Raw genomic sequence first — 16,082 nt, forward strand, 5'->3', positions numbered from 1 at the left:
TCCATACTTTCCTCTTCCTTCCCTCTCTCCCTCCCTCCCTCTCCGTTCCGATTTCTCTCTCTTCAACCCTCTGCTCTGTGACATTGCCAGAGCAGCTCAAACACACACACACACACACACACACACACACACACACACACACACACACACTCCTGCACACATACATTCATACTCACGCACCCTCACAGTCACAGAGTCACATCCGGGCGCTGCCCAGCTCAGATTAGCCGGCCTATTTGAGTTGTGCGGCGTTGCTCTCAGGGATTGTGTGCACAATTGTGCCTGCGACATGTGCGGTGCGCACTCGCGCACGTGCGCACGCTGGCAGGAGTGTGTGCGTGTCTGCGCGGGTGACAGCGAGTGCCTCCAGAAGTGTGAAATAGAGGATTTGAGGCAGATGAATTTGTCACGGGGCTGCAACTTTAAAGCTCAAAATCCACAACTTTCCGCTCGTTCCAACCGCGGCGGCGGCGGCGGCGGTGACAGAGAGCCGAGCCTCCTCCCGCCGCCGGCCGCCGCACAATTAGGACCGACAGAGGGATGATGAAATTGTTTTGCCCGTCAACAGGAAGTCGACGGCGGGTCGTGTTGCACAGGGGCGACACCGCCGCAGCTTCGTTCGTTTGTGTTCATGCTTTTGAATCTTTGATTATTTTCAGTGGTGTGTTGTTGTTGCACCAGATGGTTGTCGTATTAAGTCACGCTGGAACTGCGGACCCTGCCTCTCTCTCTCTCTCTGTCTCACTCTCTCTCACACTATGCACACACACACTCTTTTAGATTGCAGCCCAGTGGGTTTACACAGACTGATGTAATCCATTCAATTTGCAAATATCATTTTCCATGCCTGCCAAAGTCATGGAATTTTGCAAAATCACTGAAAATCTTTGGAAAAGTCATCAAATGTGACCGTGGCGCCGTGTCTCCAACAATGCTACAGCTCTGCAAACTTCCACACAAATGTTGAATACTTGAAGCCATTATTGTAGCATAAGGTCATTGGCAAGGGTTCACACTTCTTTTGAGTACGAAAATTCTGTATTTCAAGGTTGCTGAAAGGTCATGGAGAAGTCATGGAAATGTTTTGGAAATGTTGCCAATGAAAATGAGTGGGAAGTGGTTGTGAAGCTGCAGCTGTATAATCTCCCCAGGTGACGTCATCGTCTACATCAACGACATCTGCGTGCTGGGCACCACGCACGCCGACGTGGTCAAGCTCTTCCAGTCGGTGCCCATCGGCCAGAGCGTCACCTTGGTGCTGTGTCGGGGCTACCCGCTGCCCTTTGACCCCGAGGACCCCAACGCGGCCGCCAGCGCCTCCCTGACGCCCATCGGGCTGGAGCACCGCCCCCTGGTGGTGAACGGTCGCGGCAGCTACGACCCCTACCTGGAGTATCTGTCGCTGAGCTCCCAGCTGCCCGGCCAGGCCCTGGGCCAGGCCGGGGCCGCCCACCCCGGGGACACGCACCTGGACGGCTCCTCCCTGCCGCCCACCACCCCCGGCTCGGCCTCGGCGCTCACGCCCCACGACGACAACATGTCCATGGCCTCCTCGGGCACGCCGGGGGTGCAGGGGGCCACGGCGCCGGGAGCGGAGCTGCTGACGGTGACCATGGTGAAGGGCTCCGAGGGCTTCGGCTTCACCATCGCAGACAGTCCCACCGGTCAGAGAGTCAAACAGGTGAGTCGTCGGCCGCGCTCATTTCTTCCACACGCTTCTGCTTCATTAACCCGGCCAATCAGATCTTCTGATGTTTGACATTCATTTTTCCTGGATTCCAGCCGGTTAATGTTTCCCTTTTTAGAGAAAGTCCTCCGGTCAGCCAAATGTAATGGTCTGATTTGGTTTCACATTAGGCTTGAGAGAAAGAGAATTTCAAGGCGCGGGTCACAGTCAATTTAATTCAACATACGAGTAAAAAGAAATTGAGCGAATAAGACATAAATGATATTGGCCTCTCAATGATTTGTTATCTGCAACGGTTCGACCAGAGCCGTGGGAGAAGAACAGGCTTTCATGTTCAATCAAAAATCCCTAACTGCTTGATTAAATTTTTTAGAAAAGGTTTCAATAAGTTCATGGGGGGACGTTCATGTTTTAGAACATTAGCAGAGCTAAGGTGGTCAAAACTTTATTAAAACTTTGATGGGGAAAAGATTTGCACTTATAATTTGACACTATAGTAGGAATACTAATGAAGACTGACTGTAGTAAATGCATTATTAACAGCTACATGTGTTACTTAATGATTAGCATGCAAAAATGAAGACATGATTAATTTCTGCGTAATAAATCAAGGCATCTCATCCAAACGTTCTTCTTCCTACATAATTGTCCTCCAGCGTCTGCCAGTAATTATTAGTGCATTTTTCTAGCAGTGTTTTTCAACCTCTTTTTTTTTCCCATGGTACATTTTTTACATTGAAAATGGCACAGCATCAACCAAAAATATTGTAAAATTACACTTTTTAGCCCAAAAATAACAATTCTTTTTATTTTCTTTAATTTTTTTATTGACACTCAGCCAGTGTGAAACCTGGGAAAACTCTTTAGATGCACACAGAGCTGATAGAACAGGCTCACATTCCTTTACTCCACAGTGGATTTAATGAATTATTTTTTACCCTCAATTAAGTGAAATTGGATAATTTTTCACAGTGCACCTGACATGATCTGACTGTACATTAGTGTGTCGTGGTACAGCGGTTGACAAACACTGCGCGGAGATGCCAGTGTGCAGCTCTTTTGTTCCAGCTACTGCTAAACAACATGTGTGTGAGCTTGTTGCTGCTGCTGTTGTTGGCCAGGTGCTGGAGCCGGGCTCGCAGGCAGCCGCTGGCCTCATAGAGGGAGACCTGATCCTGGAGGTGAACCAGCAGCCGGTGGCTGCAGCCGGTCATGGTCGGGTGGTGGAGATGCTCAAAGAGTGTCCTGTGGGTGCGGAGGCCACGCTTCTCATCCAGAGGGCAGGAACAGGTGAGGGCACCGCTGCTTCTCAGCTTCCCGTGTGTACCACTGCACTTTTTTTATGTGTAAAAAAAGTTGTGTAAGCCAAAGTTTTGACGGTGTCACGATGTCAGCAAACTGTCGTGTATTTTGGTCACAGATCTAACATATTTTGTGATGGTTGAGATTAAACTCAGTCTGCTGTGCTCTGGTGCAAAAATAGAAAAGAGGCAAACGTAAAAGCAACTGCCCGCTGAAATATATGAGCTGGCATCTGATTGAGCTCCACTGAATACTGTGTAACTGCTGCATCTTCACCCACAGCTGCAACTTCTCAGAAGAGGAGTCAAGTGTGGTTGACAGTCCAGGCTGAAAGAGGTTTTGATTATGATCATTTTGAAACTGGGTCTATTTCCAACACATTCAGATCACGGCGACTCGAACTCCCTCGTGTCTCTGCGTCACTTTATTTTCAGAGTATTAAGTAGTTGTGAGTTTCAAAGAAAAGTTGTGCCTGCTGTTGCTCAAAGATGCTTCGACTTATCTGCAGCGATTTCATCATTTAACTAATAAAATCAAATTGGACGCTGCCAAAGAGCAACCAGGGACATATTAGATATTATTAGAACTATGAACCAGAATGCACATCTTTATTTGACTCTTTTGAATTCTGACTGGTGAAGAACGGAGAGAGTTAGAAAAGATCAAGAGGAGCTGAGGGTGATATTCCGCTTTGAATGTCACCCGCGTCGTCGGTGGGCCTCAGCAGGTTGTTTTATCAATCCCCACCCCACCCCCACACCTTGGGGTAACACAGTGAACAAGACACGTGTAAAAATTTAAAATGCAAGGCAGAGCTGCTGGGATGACAGGCGGAGTTTGTCACTGTAGGTGGAGATGGAAGCCACACCGCTGTGGAGAAGAAGCGCTTTCTGTCCCGCTGGGACTGCGAATCCTCAAAGTGAGTGCAGTGATTTCACTGTAATGTGCTTTGGACAGAAATGACTGCGTAGCTGGCAAACAAGCAGCGACGCTCCACACCGACTCCACGCTCGCAGCAGATCCCACTTTGGTCGCACAAAAAGCCTTTTTCCTTCCTTCCGGAGTCACGAGCGGTGGAATTTTGCTCAACGCTGCGTGAAGGAGACTCGCAAACCAAGAAGAGAAACCTCCGAACGAAATGTGCGCAGCAACTTTTGTTGTCTCTGTTGTTGCCGTCTCCGACGTCTCTGTTAGATCTCTTTACATTGGAGTGTGTGATTGATGACTCATGTTGATGTGTGTCTCCCCACAAACGACCGGATTTGCCTCGGCGTGACACAACATCTCCTCCCTCCGATGGAGGAACTGCACCGATTGTGTTGTTTGCAGCCTGCATCGTTGATTGTGTTGTTTTTGCAGCCTGCATCGTTGATTGTGTTGTTTGCAGCCTGCATCGTTGATTGTGTTGTTTTTGCAGCCTGCATCGTTGATTGTGTTGTTTGCAGCCTGCATCGTTAAGTTTGGGTATTCCAGAGCAGTGTTGCAGTCTTCAGTCTTAACTCGCTGCTCACTTCCAACAACAGCGAGCCACTTTCACTTATTTGGCTGGTGATAACGTCTTTGTGGTCCTCACAATCTGCACAGCCTCTTTTTTTTGTGACTGGGGATTTGACTTGCGCCAGACAAATATTGACAGAAAACATTGTTAAAATTGTGTTTTAGATAACACAAGAACATTAGCAAGAGAAAAAGACGAGTTGCACGGATGAGCGGTTTTCTTTTCTCGGCACTGTGAGATGAATGACAGATGTTCTGTGGTCGGAACACCCGAGGAACGCACAGTTTTTATTCTGTAAGAAGTAATTGTAGTAAGAGGAGACAACTTCAAGTCGGCGGTCTGTCCGAGGACTTTTATACAAGCAGACAAGAGAAAAACTGACTTAATTTAATGGTTATTAAGTTTAACATTGGCGCTCTTCTCAGAGTGCCAGAGCAGCGTGGAGTGGCCGTTTCAGCACTCGTGTTATTTCCCACAAGACTGACTGCCTGCAAGGGAATTAAATTGCACAGCTGAGGGCTTTATTTTCTGTGATGGTTCTCCAAAAGGTGCTGCGGTGGCAGGGTCAAGATGTGACATGATAATTGCCTGTGACTGCCTGAACGCCTGCGGCCCTCAGCCATCTGACAAACCCACACACACTGCATCATTCAACAGTCCACCTTTCAAAAAAAAAATCCTCATTTGACAGTTCACAAGTTCAGCAGCAGCCTGTGAAGCTTTGCACCTCAGGTTTGAAAGTCTGATTCATTGTTGAGTCTGAGGTTTTTCTGAGAAATAAGGAAAAAAAAAAAAAAAAAACACCGGCAACAGTCCAGAGTTAATGTGCTTTGTTTCAAAAATGATAACAGAGCAATAAAGGAGATTTATTGGAGTCGCACTGCTGACAATCCCTCCCTTTCACTGACCAAATTTAATTAAGGCCCAAGTAATCGAACTCGTATGCATCTCAGGTTTAATTAATCAAAGTGTGACTAGAATTATTATGGCACTTCTCAGAGGCAATCAGGAGCATTAGTGTCATATTACCAAGCAGCACCAAGCAGAAGTAGAGCTGCGTGCTTCTTTTAAAACACTCCTGGTAGCTGCTACAGTACAGGGACAGCAGTTAACTCGTCCTTGTGAATTAACTGTGTGCTGCGCGACGTTCACACATTAACACACTTAGTCCTAATTACTCGTTGAGGGGTTGTCGCGATTCCAAAGCAGTGTTGTCGTCTACCTGATACGCAGGTATTCGCCATATAACCACTGGAAAAGGTTTCCGAAGGACTGTACAACCACTAAAAAAAATGTGCGATGATACGCATCAGTATGTTGCTTTTGATACATAGGATGTTTGATGTTCTGATCTCTGAGTGTATCAGCCGAGCCGTTGTTTTAGTGCCACTTTACCGAATTTGTTTGTGTTTGCAACACTTTTTGCACTTGATGGCTGCTGTTTTGAAGTAGCTGCGGCTGGACAGATGTGTACGACGGGGTCGGGGTTTTGTGAGGGGGGTATCAGTGGGTATATCAGAGTACACCCACTACAGTAAACTAGACTACACCACTGTTCCGAAGGGAGGTGAAGAAATGTGGCCACAGACGGCGGCTGAGAGCGAAGGCTGTGACTGAGCAGCCCCGAGTCTTTGAGAGCGTGTGGGGCTGACAACTGCCACCTGGTGGTTAACCTTTGGAAAGACACGTGCTCGCCGTCACAAGCGCCATTTAGAGAGGCCGCTTAAAATTCAGCGCACAAGTGACATTTCCCTGCACACACACACACACACACACACACACACACACACACACACACACACACACACACACACACACAGAACTGCAGCGCGGCACCTGTTGTCAGGTACACAGGCAGCTCTTGCAGCAAGAGTCCTTTGTCATCCTGAAGGCGGAACGTGTGTGAGCTTTTTCCCTCCTGCTAAAAGGTGTCGTTCTCCTCAGTCCTCCCTGGCGAGCTCAGCGCTTTCAGCAAACACCACCGCCTCCACCACCGCATGGGGACGGTTAACCAGCCGCACCAGGGTGAAAGAGAGGACGAGCTCCTTTATCGTGACTCAGATGTGCATAAAATAGTGCACGCGTGTTTGTGGACACGAGGGCAGAATATCAATGGACTCACCTTGCACACACAGAGCCTCAGATGTGTGAGTGAGAGCGCTAGTGGCACACACAGCACACAGTCAGGGTGTTAGACTTGTACTGGTGTGTCTGTGTGTGTGTGTGTGTCTGTGTGTGTGTGTGTGTCTGTGTGAGACTGCTCCAGCGTGGGCTCTCTGCCAGAGCTCCACTGAGCTCCGGTCATGTTCACAGCTCCGTCCCCTGACGTCCCAGCTTGAAGCTGAGCCAACCGCACACTAAATAGTTCCTTTGCCACCAATGAGGACACAGATCATGGACAGGAGGAGGGGGGACGTGGGGCGGCTCCAGCCTATCACAGTCATCTGAGGCTGGTCCAGGAGTCAGCGGGCGAGTCTGCGTCTGCGAGGCTTCTTGGCCTGCCAGACCGTCTGACCGCTGACATGGCAGCAGAAACGCCACACGGCACCGCCGTGTCCGCCGCTCACTCGTGTGTAATTCATGGGCAAGGCCTCCACAACTCACACACACATGCTGCACAATTTTATTCGCATTTCAATGAGGCGTGAGGCGAGTCTGTAGCGGGGGTGGACGGTGGGATTCTTGAATCTGGTCCCCAGTGGCTGCAGCATCACCTCAGCACCACGGACAGCTCCCTCCTCCCTCTCTCTCTCTCTCTCTCTCTCTCTCTCGCTCTCCATTATTGTGGCACTGCTGGGCTGGAGGGCGTCAGCGCTCTTTGCCCTCATCTTCCACAGACACAGGAGGGACTGAAGATGACATTTGTTTTTTACCAACACCCCCGAAAAAAGTCTTTTTTTATGGACTCACTGGGTATAAACAATGAAGGAAACTAAACAGTGAGAGGGGAGCTGATTTATTCATCCGTCCATTTCCTATCCTTGTTTTCTCCTGAACTCAAGGTTGCAGCGGTTCTGCTGGAGCTCATCCCAGCTCTCATAGGGCCAAGTGTACAAGTTAGTTTATTAATTTCTCGTATTATTTTCATCTATCTTTCATATATCTATAATATAACTCAATAGATACTGACCACTCACAGTTGCATTTTAAACAGTTGTTATGGAGTAGCAGTGCACTCACCGACTCCTGAAGTTCTGCCACTGTGTCGGTGCTTCATCTCATCTCCCGGCTGAAAAGCAGGCAGATTGCAGCCGTAAAGTGATTCTACAAATATATTCCATCTGCCACTCGCTCTCTCTCTCCTTCTCTCTCTCTCTCTGACGTTCCTCAGGAACTCTCATAAATTAAGCACTCTGCGATTCTCTAAAGAATATTTCACGAGCGCTGGCATCTGTTGAAGGCCTCTCACCGGGGAAGCGTCTGACTGATCAGACCGTCCACGCGCCTCTGCCAGGGTTTGAGGTGCCTGTCTGTCCAAGGCAGCGACAGTGTGCAGTCTCCCCCCTCGCATGTGTAAATATATGTATTTGGGTCTTTTGCGGCGTCAATGTGCTGTATATACGTAATCCAGCAGAACCACAGGGGAGCGGAGTGCAGGAGATGCTGCTGCGATGCAGAGCCTCCTCTTCCCACCATCCTGGATGAAATGACTGTGTGTGTGTGTGGAGAGTGGGGGGGGGGCACTAGAGAGGAGGGGCTTGGCGCTTTCGCCAGCAGCTAATGATGTAATTATGTTGAAAACAAATGCAACAACCAAAAACATGCACAAACAAACTCAATCAAACAGGAGCGAGAGATCAGCTTCTCCAGGTGGAGGGACGATTAGCACTCGTCTCTCAAACCTCTTTTTATCGCGTCACCATTGGATCGTCACCGGGATCACGTTTGTTTTTGTCTGCTTTTTATTTTCTTATTTTTTTTTTTTTGCTGTGTTAGAATCTCACAGAATAACCCAGTGTCCTTCTTTTGTCTTTCTCACTGCAGGCCACATCTCTCCATGGAAGGCCTCCAAACAGGTACCATCACTGAAGCAGCTATCTTTCTGTTTGCCACCCTGTGTATGTATGTACGTGTGTGTGTGTGTGTGTGTGTGTGTGTGTGTGTGTGTGTGTGTGTGTGTGTGTGTGTGTGTGTGTGTGTGTGTGTGTGTGTGTGTGTGTGTGTGTGTGTGTGTGTGTGTCTGAGAGAGAGCGAGCCATAGAAGGTAAGCAGGTGTGTTTTTGGAAGGCAGCAGATGGAGACAGAGGTTTGCAGAACCGGGTCTTGACTTTTTCCCTTCTTTCTTCCTTTTTTTCTCTCGCTCCGTTAAAATTGATCACACCGGCTGTCGCGCTTCCGCAGCTGGTTAGAGAGAAATTAAAAGGGCTTCACTTTTCTTCTCCAACTGCACCTGCTCCTGCAACCATCAGCATTTCTCACGTCACGGGTCTCATCTCGCGATCGTTTTTTCATTTCTTCATCTCAAATCTGGAAAAGTTGCCAAACGTCAGTGCTGCTGCAATGCAGAACTGAGTCAGTGAGTCGACTCGTTTGAGTCAGCAACATTTACTCTTTTGTTGACGGCGTTGTCGTCAGGTTTTTTTCTATTATCTTAATTAACTTTTAAAAGTAACCAACTATGATTATGCACTTTTTTATGCTGATTGTTTGTTTTGTTTCATTATGAATTTGCAAGACTGCAGATCCTGAAAAAAACCCAAATCACTTGATTCAAATCCTGAAACAGTGATTCGAGATATTCTCAAAGCCAGATTTCCTTCTGTCTGGACGAGTCACCTGTGGTGAGATGACAGAGTCTGAGCTGTGAATAAACTCTGCTCTCCAAAGACAAAGTACTCTGTGTTTTAACAGCGCAAATAGAAACAGTTTTGTCTTGGAACTTGCTGACAGATGCAGCTTTGCAAAGTGCAGGCGGGCCACTTGAAGTGTAACAGAAAACCACTCTTCGCTTCCTGTCAGGTTTCCATTATGGATTTGCCAAAACTTTTAAACCGTATTTCGAGCAGAACGTCGATAAGATACAATCGCGAATTGACCGCGTTTCCATTAAGGGAAGTTGTTTGACCAAAAAAAAAGTGTTTTCACCTCTCGTGCTAAAGAGGCCGAGCGATGGAGGTTCTGAATCGCAGGTTCACTTCCATTGCTACGTCTGCACTCCGTGTCAGTCATCCAACTGTCGCCGCTTTAACGTCTCTGCTCCATTAGGTAACTCAGTTTAGGCTCCATTATTTCCTGCATGAACTTTTTTTTTTTGTTGAAGTTTGTCCTTCTCACCTCTGCTTGGAGCGCTTGGTGCACATCCGGCTGAATCTCTCTGCTGTTCTCTCCATACTGATGAATATCTACATGTCTACATGTGTTAACACATCCTAACTGTCCAAAATTACAAAACTGAATGTGCATTCACACTTTCAAGGTTGATGGACTCAGATGGATCATCAGTGGCAACAGCGGTGCTTTTGCTGGTGCAGAGACACTGCTGACGATCCTTGATGTTCCTCAGCTGTGTCTCTGTAAGACCTCTTGACCAGCAGCTCCTTGAATTAAACTGGCCAACTCGCCATTTCCATCCTCTGGCTCTCTGCAGCCAAACACACAGGCAACCTAGACAGAACAATGGGATCCTGGAGTTTTAAATGGAACATCTGTTGTTTGTGTTCTCTGTAAGTTGCCTGACCAGTGGGACCCACATGGCAGCCCTCAGGCCAACCTGTCCGGCCCAGTTCTGCCACCTGGCACCCCTTTCCCCAACCAGCCGCAGCACCGCACGTCTGTGCCCGACTCCACGGAGGGCTTCGACCTGAACAAGCCCGACCCCTACGACCTGTATGAGAAATCCCGAGCGATCTACGAGAGCCGACGTGAGTACGCAGAGCCAAAGAGTTCGGGGAGGACTTTCACTCAAAAATTAGAATTTGAAATGACGGATGTCGATGCGGACTGGTGTGTCTCAGGCCCAGAGTACGAGGAGGTGGAGGTCCACCTGCTGAGGGAGAAGACCGGCTTCGGCTTCCGCATCCTGGGGGGAGACGAGGCCGTGCAGGCTGTGAGTCCGGACGCCCGTGACAAGGCTCGTATGGGACGGGCTGGACCTCACACACACTGAACCTCATACTCACTAGCCTGCTTCCCCTGACTGCCACCTGCTAACCACACCTCGTCACTCTCCCAGCCACAACACCACTCGCTCACACACACACAGACAATGTCCAGTCACACACACGCACACGCTGTGTGACTCCCATACTGAAGTCATGCCTTGCCAACGTGTCTGCGTGCATTAAAAACACCAGCATGAGCGAAGCATCACCTGCACAGACTGCTTGATGACTCATCTCCAGCCAGTTGTTTTTGTTCATTTTTTGCCGCTCTCTCTCTCTCTGTTGTTCACTCTCCTCACCTTCTGCTTGCGCTGCTAATATTGATTGTCTTTGAACAGATTGTTATTGGCGCCATAATAGAGAACACTCCCGCTGAGCGCGACGGGCGGCTTCGACCCGGGGACGAGCTCATTTCTGTGGATAAAAATGTGGTTGCTGGGAAACCGCACAAATATGTAATAGACTTGATGCACGCCGCCGCTCGCAACGGACAAGTCAGCCTGACTGTGAGGAGGAGAGTGCTCACGCCTGGTGAGGACACCGTCCACTGTCTGCTGGGGTGGTTTTGTTTGTTTGTTTGTTGTCTTGTTTTTCAGATGTTGCCAAGGCTGCAGAATGTGCCACACACATTTCCTCTTCCAAATACGCAGTTTGGGCAACACACACGGGAGACATCCTGTTTCCCAGAGGAGTCTGTGTGTTTTTTACTCGTCGCTCGCACGTTGTTGCAGCACGTAGATACGAGATGCGAGAATAATCCGCAGTCAGGCGGTCGAGGTTGAGAAACAAGGAGGAAACGAGAGCGCTCACGCATTGAAACTTGACCGTTGAGGGACATGTTGTCAGTGAAGGCCCTTTTTTGGTTCTTCCTTTGCACCGCGGCATGTTAATGGTCCCGTTGAGTCACCTTGAAAATTTGTTAAAAAAAACCACAAAAAAAACACTCCCTTGGCTTTTCCCCACGACAGACACACAGTAATGTGTGTCTGTCGTGTCCGCGGACTGCCTGAGAAAAGCAAACACTTTCGGAAGAATCACACCATCTGCCAGCTTAGGAGCAACTTCCCCGGAAAAGTGGTTTTGCTTTGTTTTCTCTGTCCCCTCAAAAGCTGTGGGAAAATGGGCTGACTGGGCCTAATTTGTAACCATTAAAGCCCAGCATACACGGGAATGTGGACAGTTGAGCTGAGGGTGGCCTCACAGCGGTACACTCTAGCGAGCAGCAGTCGACATCGCGGATCCACTTTAAAAAGACAAGTTACCCAGTGAAAACCCCCCCCTCACGCTGAACATCACAAGAAGTTTTCACCTCAGAAGCTCCGGCTCAGACTGACTGTCTGTCCAAGTGAGGTGGTTTCAGCAGCGCTTTAGTGAGGGATCTGCAGGACCTCCCTCTGAACACGGAGGCTAGGACACAAAAGCAAAATAAAGAGTAAAAACAGGCGAGAACATTTATTCAAAATTTAGAAAAGTATTCAAAATGTAAGTAGTTACATTCCTTTGTTAAAGTAATTGAATAGTTACACTACTATTGCCATTTTAATAGGGTAACTTGTAATTGTGACCGATTCAATTTACAATGTAATCTCCCTAACACTCCTGCTTTACAACCAGAGGAAGAAGAATGAGTTGCTGTCACAGCGAGAAGCAAATGAATCAGTGACTCACTCCAGCTTGTCCTCGACCTCCAGGTGAGCCGTGTCCCGTCAACGGCCGCAGTCCGGGCTCCGTGTCCACGCAGCACAGCTCCCCTCGCAGCGACGGGGCGGCGGCCTCGGGACCCCCGGTGGTCTCCGTCGTCACCGCCAACGCGGACACAGCGGCCCTGCAGACCAGCGACGTGGTCATTAACCGCAAGGAGAACGAAGGCTTCGGCTTCGTCATCATCAGCTCCCTCAACAGACCCGAGAACACGGCCGTCATCAGTGAGTGCAGCCGCTGACTCAGCGCCCTGTGACGCTGGTTTGTCAAGTCCTAACGAGCAGCCATGCTGAGGTTGATGACTGTCCTCCACTTCCTCTTGTGGGATTTTCTAAATGCATTCTTCGGGTTTTTTTAACCGCTTAACTAATATCCACATTAAAAGCAATGGACATAAAGGAGGGGAATGATTTCATTTCCGCTTAAGGCCCTTCGTTGACGCGTTTGAATATGGAAATTTAAATTTAAACTCACTCAGTTTTTTAATGCGGATCCAGTCGGCGGCCGTGCGAGGCTGCGAGGGATATTTTCAAAGCATCGCAGCTTCCTCCAGTGGGAAAAAAAATGTTTTTCTTCCCGTTCTCAGGTTGAGAAATGGTTAAAAATGTGTATGCGGTCGACAAAATGTAAATACCGAGTGTTATTTCACTGCCATCGAAAATGTGTCACAGCTTTCAATATGACGATTCCCTGGATCAATTCCCAGACTTTTGATAAATATGACGGATTTACACATCCAAATAGATATGAACATGAAGCCCAGGGTTGGGTCCAGTCAGTATCGTAATATTGTATATTATTCCGGATGTAGTGATGACGTTCCAGCCCTCAGTCTTCTGCACACTCCTGCACAAGGTTTCCCAGAATGATCAACAGAAAACCTGTTTGGTGTCGACCAGCTGTGCTGCACGACATTTAGCTCTTTATTGAAATGATGCTTAAAACACTGAAAAGAGTGATGAAATACAGCTCTTTTATGACTTACTGAGTATTAATATAATTTCTTCAAGTTTGGCAGGCCGAACTAAAATGCTTAACGGGCCGCGTATGGCCCCCGGGCCGCAGTTTGCCCAAGCCTGGTCTAGAATCATTGGCCTTCATGATGCCACAGCAGAGAAGAATCCCAGTGCAAAACATTGGTATGCGTGTCTCCTCCCACCTGGTCACGGTGCCGCTGCTGCCTTGACGTCTCTCTTCCTCAACCCCATCTGACCAGCGGCCTGATTACCGTCTGTCTCCAGCTGTGCCCCATAAAATTGGACGCATCATCGAGGGCAGCCCTGCCGACCGGTGCGGGAAGCTGAAGGTGGGCGACCGCATCCTGGCTGTCAACGGACAGTCCATCATCAGCATGCCGCACGCCGACATCGTCAAGCTCATCAAAGACGCCGGGCTCACAGTCACGCTGCACATCATTCCAGAGGAGGGTGAGTGGGGGCGCTGCTTCACTCCAGGCTCTGTGACTTTTGAATGGAGGCACTTGCTAGGTGACCAGGAAGAAATCTCTCCTTTACGCCGTGAGGACGGCCTTCCACACATGAGTGAGTGAGTGAGTGAATGAGTGACTAAATGAATTATTTAGCAAACCAACAGACACTGTTGCAGAATTTGTTTTTTAGATAGCACCAATTTTTAGAATTTGTTTTCTTGCTTTTATTTTTATTTTTATGATTGTGACGTTTCTTATTTTCTGACTTCAGTTGGCCAATTCTAAGGTTTTTTTTTTGCAGCAGCAGTGTGTTTCAAAGCTAGGCTGTTTGTCTGAATGGAGAAGGAGGTCTATTACAGGCTTTGTATTTTAAAGTGCTCGGATCTGCTGTTCAGTCTTTGAAGATCTTCATTTGAAAATGAAAAACGGTGTGTTTTCGTGAAAGGACCCAAACAGAGTGTTTTGTTCAACTCAGTGTTTTCTGCCATATTCTGAAGTTTGGCTAAGATGAAGTTTAGGGCTTTGAAGTGAGACAGATTTAAATATTGCATGGTTATAGGTTTGTGTAGGCCAAACCAGCTGTTTTTATTTCTGTAGGTGGCGCTGTTGGGTTGAAACGTTAAAAGTGGTCACTCATCAACGTTTTTCAAAGTTTTCAGCCATCAGTGCATCTTTTTTTCAAAGCATGTTCAGCAGTAACACAGGAGACTAAAGGGTGCGAGGAAACCTTTATCTTCCATCATTGATCAGCGATGGCATCCCGGCCTGCTGTCTGTCTGCCGCAGGTTCCCAGTCTGGCCCCAGCTCAGAGAAGCAGAGCCCCATGACCCAGAAGCAGAGTCCCCACACGCAGCCCAGCCCGGTGGCCCAGCCCGGCCAGGCTGGCGTGCACCCGGGCCAGACGCCCGTCCAGCCGGGTCAGACGGCCGCTCCGCCCGGCCAGACGTCGGTCCAGACGAGCCAGACTGCGAGCGGCCCTCCGGCGCCGACAGCCGCATCCCAGCCGCCACCTGTGGGATCGCAGCAGAGCCCCGTGGCCCAGCCAGCCGGCCTCCCGCCGCAGCTCTACCTGCACGACGGAAGGTAGGCGCTTCACGTTCAGACCGGACCGGGCCGGGCCAGAGCACGTTAGTAGCCACTCGTCATGACATCTTCTTAAATCGTCTGTTCGTTTGTCGCTCGTACGGACAGAAAATATGTTTGTTTTTTTTTTTCTCCCAGCGCTATTCTAAAAAAGGAGCACAGGTCCCCAGAAAAACACCTGGACTCCACTTGGTCGCTCGGTCACTGCGTCAGGCTCTCAGGCTGCTCGCTGCTCGGTTGCATAACGTCTCTCAGCTACGTCTGTGAATAATTCACCTTAAAGGCGCTCGTCTATAATGCAGGAACCCGGCGATCAGACCTTGTTCCAGGGTCAGAAACTAAGCAGGCGTGAGGGACTGTGTGTGTGTGTGTGTGTCTATGTGTGTGTCTGTGTGTCAGTGAGTGTGATACGGAGACAGAGTAGCACTCCCGCGGCTGTAGATTTGTGGCCATTTCACAAGTGGGGAAGTGATAAAAGTTTCAAGGCGATGAGAGGAGCGATATTTCCAGCCGTCCCCCGCACGCGCTCACACCAGCCGTCGCACTCTACCTCCTCACGTGGTAAAATCACATCAGAAAGGCTCAGATCAGATAAGATAAGCTTTATCATCCGTCCCAAAAGGTGACAGAAATTCTTCCTTTGACAGGGCTCACAAACACATTCATAACAATCCCTTCAAGAATCTAGATAACTGTAAATAATCCAACTGTTCCATCTGTTCAATGTAAACATCTTGTTTTTCCTTCTCACTCTATGAATATTTTATTGTATCTTTATTTCTTTTTAATTAATATAATTGTTCCTTCTATTTGCACTACTTTTTGACACATTGACATGAAGAGCAAATGAAAAACACACATGCTACTTCAAGGCCGTCTCTTCCTCTTCCTCTTCCTCCTCTATCTGTACCTCGTGGTGAACTCGGCCCCTCACCCCCGTCCCTCTGCTTCTTCCTCTTCTCGCAGGTCAGAGGTTAAAGCCAGACAGGACGTCAAACCTGACTTCCGCCATCCTCCGTTCACTGATTACAGGCAGCCTCCTGTGGACTACCGTCACCCGCCCGTCACAGACTATCGGCAGCCGCCGACGCTGGACTACAGACAGCCGCCGGGCCTGCTGGACTTCAGACAGCATCCTGCAGCTGCACAGTTCCCTCTGTCGCTCCCCACTGACTTCAGACCACAGGTAGGAACCCCAGCAGCCAAAAGCCGCTACACACAGACTGCTTTATTTTACTCCGTCAGGACAGTCTCTGCAATTTGTTTTGTTCCGCCCCTCCA

General features: G+C 48.8%; 1 protein-coding gene across 7 annotated transcripts in view; it reads left to right on the top strand.

Moving 5' to 3' along the window:
• The window catches only part of magi2b (membrane associated guanylate kinase, WW and PDZ domain containing 2b), a 75,039-nt gene that overhangs the window by 52,773 nt on the left and 6,184 nt on the right, over nucleotides 1–16,082 (top strand). For 3 of the 7 annotated variants that reach the window (XM_076014806.1, XM_076014801.1, XM_076014805.1), the window contains exons 10-18: nucleotides 1,152–1,681; nucleotides 2,809–2,977; nucleotides 8,472–8,503; nucleotides 10,156–10,557; nucleotides 10,927–11,119; nucleotides 12,280–12,513; nucleotides 13,531–13,716; nucleotides 14,504–14,801; nucleotides 15,768–15,987. In XM_076014806.1, coding sequence (XP_075870921.1) covers nucleotides 1,152–1,681; nucleotides 2,809–2,977; nucleotides 8,472–8,503; nucleotides 10,156–10,557; nucleotides 10,927–11,119; nucleotides 12,280–12,513; nucleotides 13,531–13,716; nucleotides 14,504–14,801; nucleotides 15,768–15,987 — 2,264 coding nt within the window. The remainder of the gene's footprint in view (nucleotides 1–1,151; nucleotides 1,682–2,808; nucleotides 2,978–8,471; nucleotides 8,504–10,155; nucleotides 10,558–10,926; nucleotides 11,120–12,279; nucleotides 12,514–13,530; nucleotides 13,717–14,503; nucleotides 14,802–15,767; nucleotides 15,988–16,082) is intronic. The other 4 variants (XM_076014807.1, XM_076014804.1, XM_076014803.1 and 1 more) reach the window with 3 other exon arrangements.

This window comes from Nelusetta ayraudi, unplaced genomic scaffold (genome assembly GCF_046127955.1).
Source record: "Nelusetta ayraudi isolate G7.1 ecotype Tasmania unplaced genomic scaffold, CSIRO-AGI_Nayr_v1 ptg000173l, whole genome shotgun sequence".
Classification (NCBI taxonomy): Eukaryota; Metazoa; Chordata; class Actinopteri; order Tetraodontiformes; family Monacanthidae; genus Nelusetta; species Nelusetta ayraudi.